This window comes from Alexandromys fortis, unplaced genomic scaffold (assembly GCF_014885135.2).
Source record: "Alexandromys fortis isolate MF-2015 unplaced genomic scaffold, M_Fortis_MF-2015_v1.1 scaffold_260, whole genome shotgun sequence".
Taxonomy (NCBI): domain Eukaryota; kingdom Metazoa; phylum Chordata; class Mammalia; order Rodentia; family Cricetidae; genus Alexandromys; species Alexandromys fortis.
In genome coordinates, this window is record NW_026068136.1 from 71,248 (window position 1) to 93,520 (window position 22,273).

The 22,273-nt window shown below is 37.8% G+C and overlaps 1 protein-coding gene across 7 annotated transcripts in view; it reads right to left on the bottom strand.

The window, feature by feature from the left end:
- Window positions 1-22,273, bottom strand: part of Bicd1 (BICD cargo adaptor 1) — a 143,426-nt gene that overhangs the window by 63,163 nt on the left and 57,990 nt on the right. For all 7 annotated transcript variants that reach the window (XM_050126473.1, XM_050126472.1, XM_050126471.1 and 4 more), the window contains exons 2-4: window positions 12,368-12,580; window positions 5,838-5,990; window positions 1,734-2,159 (exon numbers count right to left, since the gene is read on the bottom strand). In XM_050126473.1, coding sequence (XP_049982430.1) covers window positions 1,734-2,159; window positions 5,838-5,990; window positions 12,368-12,580 — 792 coding nt within the window. The remainder of the gene's footprint in view (window positions 1-1,733; window positions 2,160-5,837; window positions 5,991-12,367; window positions 12,581-22,273) is intronic.

A 22,273-nucleotide genomic window follows, 5' to 3' on the forward strand; every position in this document is an offset into this window, starting at 1 on the left:
TACTAAAGCTTAAATGGCACATCAAACCCCACACACTAAAAAAAGGAAACTTCAACACCCCAATCTCCACAATGGACAGGTCAACCAGACAGAAACTTAACAGAGAAATAAGAGAACTAACAGATGTCATGAATCAAATGGAGTTAGCAGACATCTATAGAACATTTCAACCAAACACACACACACACACACACACAAATCTTCTTCTCAGCACCTCATGGAAACTTCTCTAAAATTGACCACATACTCAGTAACACAGCAGACCTCAACCGATACAAAAAAAATTGAAAGAAAAAAAAAACCCTGTATCTTAATGGATCATCATGGTTTAAAGTTAGAATTTAACAACACTAATTGATAAAGCCTACAAACTCATGGAAATTGAACAGTGCCCAATTGAACCACCACTTGGCCAAGGGAGAAATAAAGAAAGAAATTAAAGACTTCCTAAAATTCAACAAAAGTGAAGGCACAACGTACTTAAACCTGTGGACACTATGAAAGCGGTGCTAAGAGGAACGTTCACAGCACTAAGTGCCTACATAAAGAAAGGGGAAAAAATCTCACACTAGTGACTTAACAGCACACCTGAAAGCTCTAGAACAAAAGGAAGCAAACTTACCCAGGAGGAGTAAAAGACAGGAAATAATCAATAGAGGACTGAAATCAATAAAATAAAAACAAAGAAAAACAATACAAAGAATGAGACAAAGAGCTGGTTCTTTGAGAAAATCAACAAGATAGATAAACCTTTATCCAAACTAATCAAAAGGCAGAGATAGAACATCAAAATTAACAAAATCAGAAATGAAAAGGGGGACGTAACAACAGACACTGAGGAAATCCAGGGAATCATTAGGTCATACTTCAAAAACCTGTCTTCCACAAAATTGGAAAATATAAAAGAGATGGATAATTTTCTGTATAGGTACCACATACCAAAATTAAATCAAGACCAGGTAAACAAATTAAATAGACTTACAACCTGCAAGGAAATAAAAGCAGTCATCAAAAGTCTCCCAACTAAAAGAAGCCCAGGACTGGATGGTTTCAGTGCAGAATTCTACCAGAACTTCCAAGAAGTGGTAATACCTGTACTCTTCAAAGAGTTCCACATAATAAAAACAGAAGGAACATTGCCAAACTCTTTTTATGAGGCTACAGTTACTCTGATACTGAAACCAAACAAAGACTCAACCAATTACACGTTTTCTTACTTACACTTGTTTTGTGTTTTTAACTATATGTAATTTTGACTGCTTTTTATTTATGAAGTCCTTTGTGTCTTTGTGTTTCTGAGGAATGTAACCATCATCTTAAAAGCAGTGTTTTCTGTCATTTTACTTGCATATAATATTTCTGAATTCTCTTCATTCATAAATATATGAATGATTTGTCTTTTCATAGACCACACTGTACTCCAAATCATAAATTAAAGAAGCTCTTTTATTATGGTGCTGCAGATTGAATCCAGGACCCAGCAATTGCTAGGCAAGCTCTCTACTACTGAGCTATGCCCAACTCATTTCTCAAGTGCTTCAAAAAAGAAATTTATTTTCACCATTCTTTCTGTTATGTCTTTCTAAAATATCCTATTTCCAAATCTTCTAGTTGAAGAATCAATATGTGAAAAAAAATTAATCAGGAAGAAAAATCTGAGAATCAGAATTCCCATAGCATACAACATCAATTAACATGAAATTCATTATTGTAGATATAAGTAAAGTTCTTACCTGCATGAGCTGCTGCTTCAATTTCTGAATTTCTGAAATGTTCAGCTCACTGAATAAGTCAGACACGGGGTGTAGGGATTCTCCTTTCCGTGATGTGGGAGTACGATAGTCTCCATTAAGTTTCCCAAGAGGCCCATGGATATGCCCATTCATCTTGTCGTCGTTGTTTGGCTCGCTCCCATCCTCAGAAAACTTGAGCCCATCTACCGAGATGCTGATGTGGTTATCACTGAGGTTGATGTACTGGGACAGCTCCTTCCTCAGGTTGTTCTTTTGTTCTCTTTCATTTTTCAATGTCTCAAGGGCTTCTTCCAACTGATGCTCTGCAATCTCTTTCAGTCGGATGGCATCTTCCAGTTGGCTGTTCAGTAACACCGTCTCTTCTTCAAATCGCTTAATTTCATGTTTCAAGCCTTCGTACTCAACCTAAATTAGACAGGTTAAAAAAGATTCATAAAGATAAAATTTTGACCTTAATAAAAATTTCCATTAAAAACTCTAATGGATTTAATCATTTAAGTAAAATATAAACAGTCTATAAAATAAAAAATAAAAAGTGCATACTACATTCTTAGGATAACACACAACAGTTACATAGATACAAACACACACACACACACTCACACATATATATATATATAGCTATATTTTAAAGTATAAAAATATATATTTAACACACAGAAGAAATGAAAGGTATCTATTATACTAGGATATTTTTAGGACATAGTGGACAAAAGGATCCATTACTTATTAGGATCCATTGTTTTCCTAATAAGCATCAATAAAATATTTTGATAACTTTTTTCAAATTTTTTAATATGCAGCACCCAAGAAAAAAATCTTTATCACCACTGCTTTATTTCATCAATTAAAAATACAGTTTTAGTATGCAGACAAACATTTGTTTAAAAGATCACAAGAAGACCAAAATTTCAATAAAACATTTTTGAGAATAAGATTTTAAAAAGCCAAAAATTTAGCCTCAAATAATGAATATCTATGCTGTGAGTAATGTTACATCCTCTCTAATTACAATAAAGAACCTGCTCAAATAACCTTTGGCCACAGACACCATAGGTGACAATGTCTCTGAGCTTGTATGCATTCCTGGAGACTCTTCCATGATACAATGCCACCTTTTAAAAACATGTTTTCTGGGGCAAACACGGTGCTACATTTCTTTAATCCCAGAACTCTGGAAGCAAAGGCAAGTAAATCTGTGAGTTTGAGGCCAACATGGACTACACAGTAAGTTTCCAGGCCAGTCCATGTTTCTCAATAAAAAAAATTTAAGTACCTTTTGCTTCTCCTAGGTATCCCTTAGTATGTCAATGCTCCTCCACAATGTTTAAAACCAAATTCTGCTCTTCAATAAGCATTTGCTTAGTAAATAACTATTCTGGAAAAAAAACTAGAACAAGTAATAAACATTATACTACTAGATACTAATATAAACTGTACATTTAGTTTTATATCTGTATTTTTATTGTTTAAATTGAAACAGGAATCATAGATCATTATTGCTTTCATATATATTTTACTCTTCCTCCTCCTTCCTTTTGTAATATTAATGGAATTATTTATTTTGAAAATGTTGAGGATATAGATTTGACTGAAATAAATAAGAACTAATTGAAAATGCCTTAATTAAGATAGAAGGACTTTACCCTGTGTAACAGAATGGGAATAGACAGCCAAGTCAAGCTTGGATCTCAGCTCCATAAGATCCTCTGTGAACCAGACTTCTCTCTTGCTATATAACTTCCTACTACAGTCCACACAAAGAATCTATGCCAGAGGCAATTCATGAAGCCCATGTAGATCTGCAGTGATAAAGAGTAATAATTGGAGTAGAAGGGTGATGTGTGATTCCCCTCTGTATGCTGTGAACTGGTGAACAAAGAAACTGCCTTGGCCTGTTGATAGGGCAGAACTTAGGTAGGTGGGGAAAACTAAACTGAATGCTGGGAGAAAGTAGGCAGAGTAAAGGAGTCTGCCACTGGAGACAGACACACTGAAATTTTGTTCGTAGGCCACGACCTCGTATGATGCACAGATTAATGAAGATGGGTTAAATGAAGATGTAAGAGTTAGCCAATAAGAAGTTAGAGCTAACGGGCTAAGCAGTGATTTAATTAATACAAATTCTGTGTGATTGTTTCAGGTCTGAGCTGCCAGGCAGCCAGGAAACAAACTAACAGCCTCCCTATAACAGAAGGCTAGTAAAAATATATCTCTTTAAAAGCAGAGAACCTAAGCTCCAATGTCCAAGTGATATCCAGCTCCTAGAAATGAATTACCTAGTGTTATAAGATGGAACCATGCTCCAATACAAGGTGTCAGCAGAGCTTACTAATGTCTGCTAGTACCATGTGGTACTAGTTTTGCAGGTATGAGAGATGTAATAGTGAAAGGATCATGAAGTCTTCTTCCACAGTTTCAAAGACTTTGGGGACCAACCAGCATGTGGCATGATAAAGTTCCTCAAAGAAGGTCCTGAGAAACCATAGCGTGAAACTGTGAGGGTGAACCCTAAGTTGTAGTGGAGATTTAAAATATTGGAAATACCAGAATCACGAACCATCTTAGGTATGGTATGAAGCCTACCTAAGACAGAGGCTATATATACTGCAGAAGGCAGAGCTAGAGGAATGGGGCACAGCCACTTTCATCACAAGCCCCAGATGGCAAACATGAAGCTGTAGGATTCAGTTAAACTAAATGCATTTTGCACCAAGTAATGTCCATTAGCCTGGGGTGGGTGGGGTAGCCAGAAGCAGAATGTTGTGGTTTGAATGTGAAATGTCCCCTATAGGCTCACATGTTTGAATACATGACTCACACCCACTGGTGCTATTTAGAAAGGCTGTGGAAATTTTAGGAGGTAGAGTCTTGCTGGTGGAAGTTGGTAACTGCGGGATATGCCTTGAGAACTTATAGCCCAGCTCCATTACCTGATCACTCTCTGCTTTCCAGGGGCAAATATAATATAACCATCCAACTTCTTGTCCCTGTCACCATATCTTTCCTGCTTGCTAAACCAAAATAGACCCTTTCTTCCCTAAGTTGTTTTTGTCATGGTGTTTTATTACAGCAATAAAAATGAACTAAAACATCATCCAAGCTTTATTATAGGAAGAAAATGTAAATTATAAGGGGCTTTTATAATAAGGTTACAGCTGAAAAAGAAATCAAGCATTTAAAATGAAAGAAGAGACAGAGAGACAAAGGGGAGGAGGAGAGATGAAAGAAAGGGGAAGAAAAAAGAAAGGAAGGAAAGAGAGCAGAGGAGAGATGAAAACAGAGGGGAGAAATGGGGAGGGACAGAAGGGGCAGCTAGGAAAGAAGGGAAGATAGAAAGGAAGGAATTGGGTAAAGGAAGGGACATTGGGGAAGGAAGGAACAAAGGGAAGAGAAGACAAGGGAAAGAAAGGAAAGAGAAGGGAAGGGAAGAGAAGAGAGGGGAGACAGAAAAAGGGGAGGAAGGCAGACAAGTTTTATAGAAAGATCTTAAGGGTGCTATCTGTATAAAACAAGTTAGTACGCCAGCAGCAATAGGAAGTTGCTAAGTTAAATTTATTATAATTTATTATATTTGACTTAGTACTAAAACAAATGATCACTAAGTTAAAACAAATTAAAATTTTGCTTACTTAATAAAACTGCACTGTAAACTATACTACTTACATTTTTTTCTTATACATTTTAGCTGACATAGTAAGATAGAGAAATTAAAGGAGTATAAAAAACATGACAAGTTCTTTCTTAAGAAACAAAGTATAGGGCTAAAAAGATGGCTCAGCAGTTAAAGGGCATGCGCTGCTCTTCCAGAGGACCTGACTCCAACACCCACATCAAGGGTCGATTCTGAGTCTGTGGCTCCTGCAAGCACCTGCACTCCTGTATGTGCTCATACACACACATAAAAATAAACATTTTGAAAGAAAAGGAAGAATAAACTTCATTTATTAGAAAATGTAGATCTGAGGGAAAGGGGAGGCGGAGGTGGGGAAGAGACAGAAATCTTTAATAAATTTAAAAAAAAACAGAAAATGTAGATCTATCTATGGTATAACTTTAAAAGAAAATCTTCTTAATCCTCACCTGGTTCTGTTTTAATGTGGACACCAGTTTTTGCAATGTAATATTTTCTTCTTCCAGTTCTGTATAGTCCTGAAGGAGTCTGGTCTCCCGGAATTTATATTCTCGGATTTCATCTTTCATTCGTATTCTCTGTAGCTCCACCATCTCATTGTTCTGAAACAACAACAAAAGCAATCAGTAGAAAACTTCCTTACTCTAGGTTTCAGAAAATGTAGAAAAGAAACCCTGGTTGTTAGATAACAGAAAAGATTTCCTGTATTTAAATTGGCACTGCCTTTTTAGATGACACTTTAATAATATCTATCAAAATTTTTAAAGAAATCTGACATTTAGCCGGGTGGTGTTGGCCGCGTGCCTTTAATCCCAGCACTCAGGAGGCAGAGGCAGGTGGATTTCCGTGAGTTCAAGGCCAGCCTGGTCTACAAGAGATAGTTCCAGGACAGGCACCAAAAACTACAAAGAAACCCTGTCTCGAAAAAACAAAACAAAAAAAAAAAGAAAAAGAAAAGAATAAATCTGACATTTAAAAATCATTCTTTTTATTGTTTTTATTGAGCTATACTTTTTTTTCCACTCCCCTCCATTCATCTCCTCCCTCTTTCTACCCTCTCCCATGACCACCACACTCCCAATTTACTCAGGAGATCTTTTTGTTTTTTTTTTCCTTCCTATGTAAATCCATGTATGTCTCTCTTAAGGTCCTCTTTGCTTTCTAGATTCTCTGGTGTTGTGGACTGAAAATCATTTTTAAAGCGCAAACTAAATGATCTTTTTGAAAAGAAAAAAAAACTATAGTCAAAGAAGACAGATCATTTGTTTGTAAAGGCATCTGCCTAGCTTACTACAGACATTAAAGATATTGAATGGATAAACAAAGGAAAGACTGAAACCAAAGGATTAAAGCTGAATTGAATGTACAAAGAGAACACATAGGTCCAATGGTTTATATTTTTAAGGATCATCAACAAAGGTAAATATAATCAGTGAAAACTTTTTTTTTAACACATTGTAAACAGATGTCACAAATCAATGCTAAAAAGAATGGCCAGGGTGCTGACCCAAGACCACATCATGTGAGAGAGTGCCAGTTGCTCTAGATATGCACATTCTGAGGGGATTTTAAGACACTTTTGCCAAAATAGTTCTTGGGAATAGGCTAAATCTGTCCACACAAATATAAAACTAAGAAAGTTATTCTCTGTAGATTCAGAAACTATAAATACAGCTGGTGAAACACAGAGAACCTTCTTCATTTAACCACAGAGTAACAATTAGAGTGGCCAGACACTAGCAAGAGCCTTGGGAGGGAGGCAAGAGATAGAAAATGAGAACTACTTTCAAACCTTTATTGCACCAGGCATTTTTAAAGGGTCTATTTGTTAGTATTATCATCTCCTGGCTGAAAAGAAAGACCTTACCCAATACGATGAGCCATGTGGTAAAGAGTTGGTCTATAGCTTGGCACTATTGGGAGACAGCAAAAAGGTTAAGAAGTAGGCTGTTGTGGGATATTTCCAGTCTGAGAAGCCTGCCTTAAATGGAACAGTGGAGCCCCAGCCTCTTTCTCTCTTGTTCTCTGTTTGTATAAAGATTGTAGTGAGTTCTAGTTTGTTCTGCCAAGTGTTCTCTGCCATGATGTGCTGTCTCACCCAAATACAACAGGACCTTTTGATATGGACTAAAATCCCCAAAATTCAAGTCAAAATAAATCCTTTATCTTTGTAAGTTGACTCTCTCAAGTGTTTATTACAGCAACTGGAAAGCTGATGACAAAGGAAACAAATACAACTTGCCCAGATTACATTGTTGGTAGGTGGTACAGCAGATATTTGAGTCCAGGGATGGAGAATTCCTAAAACATGTTCTTTTAGTTGAACCTATTTTTTGTTTGTTTGTTTGTTTTTGGTTTTTCGAGACAGGGTTTCTCTGTAGCTTTGGAGCCGTCATGGAACTAGCTCTTGTAGATCAGGCTGGCCTTGAACTCACAAAGATCCGCCTGCCTCTGCCTCCCGAGTGCTGGGATTAAAGGCGTGTACCACCACTGCTCAGTTTAGTTTAACTTATTTTTTTAAGCTTCAATAAAAATTATTTCTAAAATAATCTGTTTGTGTCAAGCACTGTCCTAAAGCTGTAAATACCAAAATAAGTAACAAATAAAACATGCTTTTACTTGAAAAAAAAACTTGTTAATTTATTATATATTCTGTAGAATGCCATATGTATCTAATAGAGATACATCTTTTAGTGATGTCAAAGAATTATTGTCCTGCAAAGAGTCATTACCAAATTACTACTAAGGTGCCTTCTTGACCTATGGCTCTATGGGTATGGACTCCTTGCATTGGAACAGATGTAGATATAATAGATTTCTGGAAGCTGAGGCACTGATATATTATAAAACTTAATTATATATTCTAGAGAAGGGAAAATGAAATTCTAATGTGGCTTTAAAAACATAGGGATAAGGCAGCGTTTGAAATACAGCTGTCATATCCTGTTAAAAGCTATCATAAAGTCCCAACAAACTACAAATTTAGCTATTATCTAATCCTAGTCCTACTGTTACATCAGAATACCATAGATTTGAAAGGTTGTAAAGAAAAAAAATCTCATAGTTCTGGAGGAAGTCTAAATAAAATTAAGGCACCACCATGGATGATATCTAGTAAGAGCTACTGTCTGCTTCCAAGGTGGAGCCCTTTTCTAAATAGATTTACTTTATTTTTAGTTATCTTTATGCATGTTGGTCTGCATAGGGATACGCACATGTGAGAATAGGTGCCCTCAGAGAGGGTTGGATCTGGAGTGCCAGCTGGTTATAAGGTGGGTTCTGGGAATCAAATGTGAGTCATCTCCAAGACTGATGTGTGTCCCTGACCATTAAGTTATTTCTCTAGCTCAAGATGCAACCTTCTTGCTGTGTTGTCGAGAGGGAAGGGCTGCTGCTTTAATATAGATAAGGAGATTAAAACATCTTATCTAGTTCCTTTTATCCTATTCTTGAGCTCTTTTTTTACTCAAGACTTCATCATCTCTTCAAGGACCCTCCTCTTAATACAATGACATTAATGATTAAGTTTTAATATATGAATTTGAGGGAGACACATTCAGACCTTAACAGCTACGGTACTGTAATGGTTTCTCTTGAATGTCAATTTATCCAAATTCTGAATATCTTAGGAGAAAAAAAGTCATGATGTTACAGTAAAGGCATTTCCAAAGAAATTAAAATAAAGTAGGAAGACCCACCCTGAATGTGGGTAACAACATCCACAAATGAATAAAGCCAGCCCCACCCTCTTCCTTATGTAGATACAATGTGGCCAGGCACCTTCCCATGATAGACTGAACCTTCAAGCTCTTAGCCAAATCCTCTCTTCTTAAATTGATTTTGACAGGTATTTTGTTATAGTAGCAAGAAAAGTAACTAATACATAAAAATAGTACAAAGTACTGGGACTCTTGCTAAGTCTGACCATGCGGTTCTTAGGCTTCTGGAAATGGTTTGTGAAAGAAATGAGCAAGAGTTTAAAGAGGCAACCGAGAGAAGCTGTGACACGCATGTAGAGGTCAAAGGGCAACTTTTCAGTCAGTTCTCTTCTTCTACTTTTACATGGTTCCAGAAATTGAACTCAGATTGCAAGGCTTGTGTAGTAAGCACTTTTACACACTGAGACATCTTACTAGCCCAAAAGTTTAATTATCTAATTTTATAGTTTAAGCAATGTAGATGTGGGGTTAATTTATTACAAAACAAGTGTTCCATAATAATCTTTAAATGAATCTATTTAGGTTATACTCAATATGTTAGACCTAAAAGAGGAGATATAAACATTAAATTCAGAAGGAGAACCCAAAGAAAAATATATAGGCATCCTCCTGAATATTAACCTTCATCAGGCGATGAAAGGAGACAAGAGACAGAGACAGAGACCCACATTGGAGCACCGGACTGAAATCTCAAGGTCCAAATCAGGAGCAGAAGGAGAGAGAGCACAAGCAAGGAACTCAGGACCGCGAGGGGTGCACCCATACACTGAGACAAGGGGGATGTTCTATTGGGAACTCACCAAGGCCAGCTGGCCTGAGTCTGAAAAAGCCCGGGTTAAAACCGGTCTCGCTGAACATAGCGGACAATGAGGACTACTGAGACCTCAATGGGTTTTTGATCCTACTGCACCTATTGGTTTTGTGGGAGCCTAGGCAGTTTGGATGCTCACCTTACTAGACCTGGATGGAGGTGGGTGGTCCTTGGACTTCCCACAGGGCAGGGAACCCTGATTGCTCTTTGGGCTGACGAGGGAGGGGGACTTCATCATCTTTTTTTAAAAACAAGCAGAGCAGGTTGGGGTAGGTACCCTCACAACTCCCTCCTCTCTTTTTTCCCCAAGATAGCTGACCTCCTAGAAAGGCCACTAGTAATTCTTGCTAAGTCAGTCTGTTTGTTATGTGTCTAAAATCTTCAGCTTTTTCTTAAAGTACTAAATCTTGTCCCGAGTATCTCAAAATATTGATGTTCTGGGGGTCATCTCNTTTCTCACATCTCACAGGGCCTTGAAGTAAAAATCTTGAGACAAGAAAACTTAAAGTTAGCCAAAACATTACGTGCTGACCATGGAGACTCAAGCTCTGGAAAGCACCACAGAGTGTCTTCAGGGCTTGCTGCTTATCACTAACAGCAGGTGTTCTAGCCACTGACCTTGCAACTGCCCTGCTTAGCTTTCAAACTGCCCCACTTAGTTGCCTAGCTACCGAGCCCCTCCTTCCCTTTCCCCCTTCCCCCTTCCTCACTTCCCCCTGCCCCGAGCTCCTATATATATAGAGTATATAAGACATAAAACTTGCTTCAATAAACGGGATGCCTTGACAAGGAATACTGCTTGGCGTCCGTTTCTCCCCCCCTCCTTCCCCCCATGTCTTTCAGATAGTGCCTCTTCAAGACCCTGGAATAACTTAGGACCTGCTGGGTGGGTCACTTAAATACTATATAAATTCACCCACCTCTGTGTTTTTATCAAAGTGATGCTGGTCAAAATAAAATGGGAATTTTACTTATTTCACTCATTATGTAGCATTACCTGTAATTTGATTAAAATTATCCACTATCAAGCCAAGTGGTAGCACATGCCTTTAATCCCAGAGCTTGGAATGCAGAGGCAGGTGGATCTCTCTGAGTTCAAAGCCAGCCTGGTCTACACAGAGGGTTCCAGGACAGCCAGGGCTGTTACACAAAGAAACCCTATCTCGAAAAAACAAAAAACAAAAAACAGAACAAAACAAACAAACAAAAAAAAAAAACCAGGATTATCTGTTATCTCCTAATTGGTTTCTGGATTTAAGCGATAATTTTTTTCTTTATATTCCCTTTACTTTCAAAAATATTTTAAATAATTTAACATTAAAGATACATATACATTAAGGCTAATAAAAAATGGGGTCAGTGGGATGACAGGTATACTTGACACTAAGCCTGAAAATCTGAGTTGATACCTAGGTCACTCACGTGGTAGAAAGAGAGAACCTAGTCCTGCAAGTTTCCTCTGACCTCCATTGTAGAACAAGTGTGTGTGCACAAACACACACACACAGCATAAATAAATACTAAAGGTTAATAAAAATAAAAGCTTGTTTAAAGTGTAAAGGGAATTATATGAAAACTGAGACTTTTTACAGTTAAGCATAAGAAGATTTTTAATGATCAAAACAGAAACAGAAATATACAGTGATTCCTTTTGTCTACCTTAAATCGCAACCAAGAGGTTTCAAGATGATAAACTGAAGATTAATGTGTTTTTTTATTTATTTTTGCTGTTTTATTTGGGGTTTGTTTCTTTCTTTTGGTTTGTGTTTGAGGCAAAGTCTTACAACATAGCCCAGGCTGGTCTGGGAAGCTCCCCAGATGCAATTATCACAGGGACACACCATCACACATGGCTAGCTAATGTTTTTTAATGTACAAATACAGACCTATATAATGAATAATAACATCAACAATATTTTATGAAGGATGCACAAAGTTACTAATGATAACAGCATTTGTTTATTATGGGCCAGGAATATAGCAATATAACTTTTTAAAAAAACTTGCACATAAATGAACATAATACTAAAACTAGTAGCAGAGTTGAGACCAGAATACTATTTTCCTAAAACTTAATTCAACAATTTTTCCATTATGGTACCCTACAATTATATTTAGATGAGGTTTGTAACACACATGCATGTATACATAAGGTCACAGTTCACACACAACACCTAAGTGTATATGCCTTTATCAGTATCAGTAATACAATGGAAACAAGATTAATCATTTTATTAAATAAATACAATACTGTTAATTCAATTGTTACAGTCACACAGCATCTATCAAACTAAGGACTTGCCAAATTTTGTTTATCCTTATCTGTGATGGTTGATTTTGATTGTTAACTTAATTGTAGTAAAAACACATAGAGGAGTGTCTCTGTGGGGAAATTTCTAAAGACAAACAGATCCTGAAAGACAACTCTTAAAGGGAATGGTTTGTTTACCTCCTTCAGTTCCTGCACAACAGCTGTGAGCCTCTCATTTTCTGCCTGGACATTTGTGACCACAGCCCGGCTCTGCTTCAGTTCATTCTGCATCTCCAAGATCTTGTTTAGATAATAAGCTTCCTTGGATGCAGACTCTTGTAGAAGTGTTTCCTCCCGAGTCTCTCCATCCTCAGCCACTTTACGATGAGTAGAGAAGGATTGCCCAAATGCCTGCAGAGAATTTTGAAAGAGAAAGAGTAAAAAATGAAAAACACTTCAAGATTGTTGAACAGCATTAGGCAGATGCTTTATTTGGCTTTGTGTATAAGAAAAGCTATTATGTTGATAAAAGGGCTGAGAAAGAAATCAAAGAAACATCACCCTTCACAATAGCTACAACTATCATAAAATATCTCAGAGTAACTCTAAACAAGTGGAAGACTTGTACGACAAGAACTTTAAATCTTTGAAGAAAGAAATTAAAGAAGACACCAGAAAGTGGAAACATCTCCCATACTCTTGGGTAGGTAGAATTAACATAGTAAAAATGGCAATCTTACCAAAAGCAATCTACAGATTCAACACAATGCCCATCAAAATCCCAGCAAAATTCTTCATAGACTTCGAAAGAACAGTACTCAACTTCATATGGAAGAGCAAAAAAAAAAAAAAAAAAAAAAACAGGATAGCCAAAACAATCCTGTACAATAAAAGAACTTCTGGAGGCATCACAATCCCTGACTTCAAACTCTACTACAGAGCTACAGTACTGAAAACAGCCTGGTATTGGCATAAAAACAGAGAAGTCGACCAATGGAATCGAATAGAAGACCCTGACTTTAACCCACAAACATATGAACACCTGATTTTCGATAAAGGAGCTAAAAGTATACAATGGAAAAAAGAGAGCATCTTCAACAAATTGTGCTGGCAAAACTGGATGTCAATCTGTAGAAGAATGAAAATAGACCCATATCTAACACCATGCACAAAACTCAAGTCCAAATGGATCAAAGACCTCAACATAAAGCCAGCCACGCTGAACCTTATAGAAGAGAAAGTAGAAAGTACACTTGAATGCATTGGCACAGGAGACCACTTCCTGAATATAACCCCAGCAGCACAGACACTGAGAGAAACAATTAATAAATGGGACCTCCTGAAGCTGAAAAGCTTCTGTAAGGCAAAGGACATGGTCAACAAGACAAAACAACAGCCTACAGAATGGGAAAAGATCTTCACTAACCCCACATCAGACAGAGGTCTGATCTCCAAAACATACAAACTCAAGAAATTGGTCATCCAAAGAACAAATAATCCAATAAAAAAAAAATGAGTGCAGACCTAAATAAACAGAAAACTCTCAACAGAGGAATTTAAAATGTCTGAAAGACATTTAAGGAAATGTTCAACATCCTTAGTCATCAGAGAAATGCAAATCAAAACAACTCTGAGATTCCATCTTACACCTGTAAGAATGACCAAGATCAAAAACACTGATGACAACTTATGCTGGAGATGCTGTGGGGTAAAGGGAACATTCCTGCATTGCTGGTGGGAATGCAAGCTGGTAAAACCCCTTTGGATGTCAGTGTGGTGATTTCTCAGAAAATTAGGAAACAACCTTCTTCAAGACTCAGTAATACCACTTTTGGGTATATATCCAAAGGATGCTCAATCGTGCCACAAGGACATGTGCTCAACTATATTCATAGCAGCTTTATTTGTCATAGACAGAACCTGAAAACAACCTAAATGCCTCTTGACCAAAAAATGGATAAGGAAAATGTGGTACATTTACACAATGGAGTACTACACAGCAGAAAAAATAGCGACATCTTGAATTTTGCAGGCAAATGGGTGGAGCTAGAAAACATCATTTTGAGTGACACAGAAGGACAATTATCACATTTACTCACTCATAAGTGGTTTTTAAACATAATGCAAAGAAAGCCAGCCTACAAATCATAATCCCAGAGAATTTAGACAACAATGAGGACACTAAGAGAAACATGCATAGATCTAATCTGCATAGGAGTAGAAAAAGACAAGAGCTCCTGAGTAAATTGGGAGCATGAGGACCTTGGGAGAGGGTTGAAGGGGAGGAGAGAGGCAGGGAGGGGAGCAAAGAAAAATGTAGAGCTCAATAAAAATCAATTTAGAAGACATTTAAAAAAGAATGGCTACTCTGAAATACTTCTAGGTACAAAAAATAAAATAATAAAGTCCCCTTACTGACAAGAAACGTATGTCACTACTGCATCCCTAGGATTACCATGCCATGGTGACCGGTGTCATTCATGAGCATCATAGCTGGGTAGCACTGTGGTTGCTTCCTGCCTTTGGAAGATTGCATGGTGTTTTCTGGTACCATGAAATCTAGTCCTCAGGGAGGAGGATTTCAAATAAGTTCCAAATCAGAGGTCTCTGGGATCTGTGTCTGAAGTGCCTTGTTTCCTGGAGAAAGTATTGTCAGCCCTGATGGGAAATTTTCACTTAAACTGTGTATGTATATTTATACAAAGACTTACTATATTACAGGAATGTTTAGTTCCCACTGCCTAATTAGAGCCTCCCACGTTTTCCGTTTCCTCTGTCTGATCACTTGCCCTCTTTCTACTGTTACCCCACTCTGCACCTTGGCAATGGTGTTTTTTTTTTTTTTTTTTTTTTTTTACTTTCCTGATTTCTGCAGTTACTCCAAGATACGTACTTATATCTGAAGATTTGGAGCTAGAGAACATGTGACATTTGTCTTTCTGAGTATGGGTTACCTCTCACAGTATGATCTTTCCTAGTTCCATTCATTTACCTGAAAAGTTCACATTTTCATTTTTTCTTACAGCTGAATAGTATTCCATAGTGTATATGTAACATATTTTCATTTCCCACTCTTCAACTGAAGGACATTTAAGTTGTTTCCATTTCCTAGGTATTGTCAATAGAACATGGTTGAGCAAGTATCTGTGAAGTAGAATATCAAGGTCTTTGGGCATAAACCAAGGAGAGGTATAGGTGAGTCAAATATTAAGTTTATTTTTAGCTTTTGATAATACTCCAGAGTGGCTGGGCCACTTTGTAGTTCTGGCAACAAGGAATAAGGGTTCTCTTTTCTATGCATCCCCTGCAGCATCTGTTGTCCATTCTTTCGTTGGTATTTGTTATTCTGACAGGGATACAATGAAATCTTAAAGTTGTTTTGATTTGTATTTCACTAATTGTTAGAGATGAATAATTTCTGAGGCATTTTTTCTTTTTTCTTTCTTTCTTTCTTTCTTTCTTTCTTTCTTTCTTTCTTTCTTTCTTTCTTTCTTTCTTTATTAAAGATTTCTGTCTCTTCCCCCCAGCCGCCTCCCCTTTCCCTCCCCCTCCCCCAATCAAGTCTCCCTCCCTCGTCAGCCCAAAGAGCAATCAGGGTTCCCTGCCCTGTGGGAAGTCCAAGGACCACCCACCTCCATCCATGTCTAGTAAGGTGAACATCCAAACTGTCTAGGCTCCCACAAAACCAATAGGTGCAGTAGGATCAAAAACCTATTGCCATTGTTCTTGAGGTCTCAGTAGTCTGAGGCATTTCTTAGCATTTAATTTTTCTTTATCTTTTTTGAACCATCTATTCCGGTCTCAGGCTCATTTTTTTTTAAATGGGTCATTTGTTTTCTTTATTTAAAGGTGGTTTTTGTTTGTTTGCTTGCTTGCTTTTGTTATTGTAATTTAGTCCTTTGGTTTTCTTTTTAGTTCTCTACATATTCTGTATGTTCTCAGACATAGAGCTGACAAAGATCCTTTCCCATTCTTGGGCTTCCTCTTCACTTCACTGACTGTTTCTTTAACTGTGCAGAAGCTTTGTAGTTTTATGAAGTAGAGCTTTGTCAACTGTTGATCTTAATTCTTGGGAAAATGGACTCCAATTTAGAAAGTTTTTCCTATACCTATATCATGTATAGGATATTGCCTATATTTTATTATAGCTGTTTCAGTGTTTAGGGTTACTCAATTAGGGTTTTTTTGTTTTTGTTTTTGTTTTTGTTTTTTGACATTGAAGTCTAAAATATTTATTTGGTGAATCTTTTTTTTTTTATAATTTTTTATTGAAAAAAAAATTCCGCCTCCTCCCCGCCTCCCACCTCCCTCCCCGTCTCCCGTCTCCCTTTTCCCCCCTCCTCCCTCTCCTCTCCCCCTCCCCCCACTTCTCTCTCCCCCCCCACTCCAGTCCGAAGGGCAGTCAGGGTTCCCTGCCCTGTGGAAAGTCCAAAGTCCTCCCCGCTCCATCCCGGTCTAGGAAGGTGAACATTTAAACTGGCTAGGCTCCCATAAAGCCAGAACATAAAGTAGGATCAAAACCTAGTGGCATTGTCCTTGGCTTCTCAGCAGCCCTCATTGTCCGCCATATTCAGAGTCCGGTTTTATCCCATGCTTTTTCAGTCGCAGTCCAGCTGGCCTTGGTGAGCTCACAATAGATCAGGCCCACTGTCTCCGTGGGTGGGTACACCCCTTGTGGTCCTGACTTCTTTGCTCATATTTTCCCTCCTTCTGCTCAACTTGGGACATTGGGAGCTCAGTCCGGTGCTCCAGTGTGGGTCTCTGTCTCTATCTCCATCCATCTCCAGAAAGGGGTACCCTCATCCATTGCTGGTGGGAATGCAAACTTGTGCAACCACTTTGGAAAGCAGTGTGGCGGTTTCTCAGGAAATTCGGGATCAACCTACCCCTGGACCCAGCAATGCCACTCTTGGGAATATACCCAAGAGATGCCCGATCATATGACAGGGGCATTTGTTCAACTATGTTCATAGCAGCATTATTTGTAATAGCCAGAACCTGGAAACAACCTAGATGTCCTTCAATGGAAGAATGGATGAAGAAAGTGTGGAATTTATACACATTAGAATACTACTCAGCGGTAAAAAACAATGACTTCTCGAATTTTGCATGCAAATGGATAGAAATAGAAAACACTATCCTGAGTGAGGTAACCCAGACCCAAAAAGATGAACATGGGATGTACTCACTCATAATTGGTTTCTAGAGATAAATAAAGGTCAGTGAGTCTATAATTTGATCTCCTAAAGAAGCTAAATAAGAAGGTGATCCCAAAGAAAAACATATAGCTATCCTCCTGAATATGGGAAGTAGACAAGATTGCCGGGCAAAAAATGGGATCTTGGGGGTGGGGTGGGAGGGGGATAAGGGGAGAGGGGGAGAGAAAAGTGAGAAGGGGAGGTTGGGGGGAACTTGGGAAACGGGATATTCGGGATAAAGGAAGGTTGGATAGGGGAGCAGGGAAGCACATATCTTAATTAAGGGAGCCATCTTAGGGTTGGCAAGAGATTTGGTGCTAGAGGGCTTCCCAGGTGCCCAGGGCAATGTCCCCAGTTAGTTCTTGGGGCAGCTGAGGACAGAGAACCTGAAATGACTCTATCCTATAGTCATACTAATGAATATCTCAATTAGGTTTTTGATGTGTTTGCTTTAATGGCCCATCAATCCCAGTTGGGTTTCCAGGACATAGACACATAGGCCACAGGCATGTAGCTAACAAAAACTTATCTAATCTATGTTTAAAGCTTTATATTAAAACCACTTTATGGTTTTAATGCAGAATGTTCACAATTGGCTCATGTGTTTGAAAACTTGGTCCCTAGTGAGTGGCATTGTTTGGGAAGCTTATGGAATTTTTAATAAGTAGAATCTCATTAGTGCAAATGTTATCTCTGAAGTATCAAGTTTTCTATTGCCTGAGTCTTCTCTGCTTCCTGATTCTGCAGAGATATAACAAGCAGTAGCCTCAAGTTCTGGTCAGTACCAAAAGGCACCACCATGCCTTCTTTCACTTGAAGGACATCTCTTCAAACTGCAAGATAGAATAAACCCTTCCTTCCTTAAGTTGTTTCCATTGGGTATTTTTCACATCTATGAAGAAGATAACTATTACAAACACTAAACACATTTCATGACTTGAAGATTGTATCCTAAACTTTATATATAACAATGAAAATCAAAATTTGAAAGGCAACTTTTCCCACAATTCACTTATTTGTAAAATTTCACACAACACACACACACACACACACACACACACACAAGTCCTAGCTTCTTCATCTTGCTCCTCTGGAAAGTCTAAGGTCCCTTGCTATTTGGAAACAAATTGTCACTAGATCTTTAGAAAGGATGGAAGGCAATTACCTTCCATATGACATCTTATTTATCATCAGTATTCAAAGTCATACAGTAGCAAGAAATCAATGTACCATGAACTAAAACAAATACATGTTTTCTCCTTGCAAAGCATTGTATTAAAGTTCATCAAAGACACACATTTCAAAGCATACTAAAATGTCAGCTTTCTTCAGCAGTCCTACAACAGCATCAATACTATGATTTTTAAACTACTATCAAAACGTTAAAGGATGTATAAAACATAAAAATAAAATTAGCCATCATGCAGCACAATGTTAACAATGTATAAGAATTGTTAATAAGTTTGGGCCCAGCCGGGGCCACAGAGCAAAACCTTGTGCCATTAGTTAATTAATTTCCAATATTGGTGTTTTTGATCTTAGTCATTCTGACTGGTGTAAGATGGTCTCTCAGTCATTTTGACTTGTATTTCCCTGATGGCTAAGCATGTTGAACATTTCCTTAAGTGTCTTTCAGCCATTTGAGATTCTTCTGTTGAGAATTCTCTGTTTAGATATGTACCCCATTTTTTAATTGGATCATTTGGAATTTTGATGCCCTTACCCTATAGTCAGATTGATGACTATCTTAAACGTCACCATAGAACTTTCATCCAGCAACTGATGGAGGCAGGGACAGAGACCCATAGTGGAGGACTGGGCTGAGCTCCCAAAGTCCCGATGAAGAGTGGGAGGAGTGAGACTATGAGCAAAGAGGTCAAGACCATGATGAGGACACCCACTGCAACAGTTTACCTGAGCTAATGTGAACTCACCAACTCCAACAGGATGGGGCAGGAACCAGCATAGGACCAAGCTAGACCCTCTGAATATAGGTGACAGTTGTATGGATGGAGCAGACTGCGGGGCCACTGGCAGTGGCACCAGGAACTTCTCCCTGCTGCTGGTACTGGCTTTTTGGAACCCATTCTCTTTGGATGGATACCTTGCTCAGCCTGGATATAGGGGAGAGGACCTTGATCCTTCCTCAGAGCAATGTGCCTTGACCTCTCTGGGGAGTGGATAGGGAGTGGAATGGGGTAAATGTGGAGGGAATGGGAGGAGGAGAGGGAGGGGGAACTGGGATTGGCATGTTAAGTGTAAAAAGGTAGTTTGTTTTCTTTTTTTAAAAAATAAAATAAAAAAGTAAAGAAAAAAAGAATAAATATTGACCGAAAGCTATGATTAATTATAAAAGTGCCTTTAAATCTGTAGTTTCAGCTTTTTTATTTCCTCAAATCAATTTCTAAAAGTTTTATGAGTCTGTATACTACAAGTCTCCTATGTCAATAAATTTTTTTATACATAGTACCAGAAAGTGGGGACTTCTTGCAAGGAGCCTCATCTTGACAAGAGAATTATCTGCTCAGAACATAAACTTATATATAAGAAAAATAAATAAAACTACCACAAAATTTACACACAGTAACACAAACCCAAAATTCCACCTACTCAAATATTGAGGGAGGAAAATCCCTCGAGTCAAAGAGTTGGTGTAGGAGGTCATTCCGTATTTGCGTTGCTTTCATTGGTTGAATAAAGAAACTGCCTTGGCCTTTTGATAGGGCAGCCCTTAGTTGGGTGGAGTAGACAGAACAGAATGTTGGGAAGAAGAGCAGTGTGGCAGACGCCATGGGTCATAGGTTAGACTCTTGCCAGTAAGCCACAGTCAAGTGGTGATACACATTATTAGAAATGAGTTGAATCAAGGTGTGGGAGTGAGCCAATAAGAGGCTAGAGCTTATGGGCCAAGCAGTAATTTAATTAATACAATTTCTGTGTGGTTATTTCAGGGCTAAGCTACCCGGGCAGGGCGTAGCCAGCCCGCTCCTCCTTACTACAAAGAGTGTAACCTAGAATGAGCATCATAGCAAGATCTATAAAATTTTAACCTTACAAAAGGAACCATATCAAGTGTGCCACACACCCCAAAAAAAAAAAATCAAAAGGGCACATTCAGCATTTACCACTACTTTCCTGTCATTAATTCAGTTTTCACATTGGTAAATAATTAACAGCAACTGCATTGAGAGACTTGGTAAGTAGACTGCATATTAGATCAATCACATTGCACACTGAAGATGTGCATGCAGGTCAGCAGATTACTTCTCGATAATCAGATGGACAGACACTCCTCAATCATGTTTTGTTACTAAATTTATGAGTTGTATATCAATACGGAGAAATTTTAATTGTACTAAAATCACATAAATAAGTTTTCCTGTTAGAACAAGTAAATTCTACTTAAAAACAACAGTTGCTAAGAAAATCTAATTATATTTTAAAACCTAGTTATGAAAAATTGTATTTTGACAGAATCTATAACTTAGCTAAATTTTAAAATGCACTGAAAATGCAATCTTTCATGTATACTGTTATGATAATCGCCTGCCTTGTTGATTTAATATACAGAAAAGTAAATGTCTTTTGATAATTTCCAGTGGTTATATATGTTAATAAGACAAAAATCAATATCAAGATTAAGCTATTTATATTTTGTCAGAATTAGTATACACCATGGCATTAAACACAACAAATTAGTACAAAGTAACAATTTATTTGAAGTATATTGCTTTCTGTAATCAAAATCATATATATTTAATAGAACATGTTACCCTACACAAATGGGAAATTTTAGTTTAACATTTCTATAGAAATAAGGCTGCTAATTTTTGTATTAAAAAATAGGAGACGGTCTGGAGACTTGAGAGATGGCTCAGCAGTTAAGGACATTTTTTCTTACAGAGACCCAGGTTCGATTCCTGCCAGTGGTCATGTCGGAGAAGTAGCCATCAGCAATGGAATTTATGGAGTCCAATCCACCAAATAGCAAATCTACAAAGACTAAACAAAGCTCCGGCAGGATTGTCTCTGAAATGCCCCCTTGCTTTTGCTGCGCCTCTTCCTGCTTGCTGCTGCCCTGTTCCTGCTGTATTTGGCATGGTAAGATTACTATGTGAAAAGATCCCATTTTATCTAATATAGTGTGATTGTTGCATGGGAAAATCCCAGTGCTCACAGGGCAATTTACTTACAGATCATACGGAAGATGATTCTTATAAGAGCAAGGGTGATTAGTTAGGCCTGTGATTTAACTGGACTTTGTGAGTTGGCCTAACAGATACAGGTGGTTAGGACAGTTAGTAAAGATTAAGAAAATGGTTTAGGTTATTCTGTCAATTGCTCCAAAAATAAATATAAAAAAAGGCAAAAATAAACTAGAAGTTACCTTCCCCTTTGTTAGATGTGAGATTTGCAGGGGATGGAAATTAAGAACAAGGAAGTTTCATGCATTATAGACCCATGAAGTCTGTTGAGGAAAAACAGGAGATGATTAAAGAAAGCAATTATGTCCCCACACCTAAGGTTAGGCCTGAGTTCCTTTGTCGTGTAGCTTACAGAATTTATTACAGGTCTCATATGCACCTTGAAAAAACAAAGTTGTGAAAGAAAATTAAATGACCCTATTGTGTGTAAAGAAAAACTGACCGTTAGCTAGACCACTTGAGTAAAGTTTTATAGGAATCTACTACACTGAAACTCCAAACAGTTGCCTGTCAGTACAAAAATAACTGGCTAAAATATACTTAGATTGCTTAAAACCTTGTTCATCAATTATAAAAGAGCCATTGTTTTGGGGTGAAGATGTTATGGTAGGAAAATTAATACAAAGGAAAATATTTAACTAGGTGTGGGCTTTTAAGAGAAGCTTGTAACTTTTGATCACAATGTAATTTCTACTGTGTAA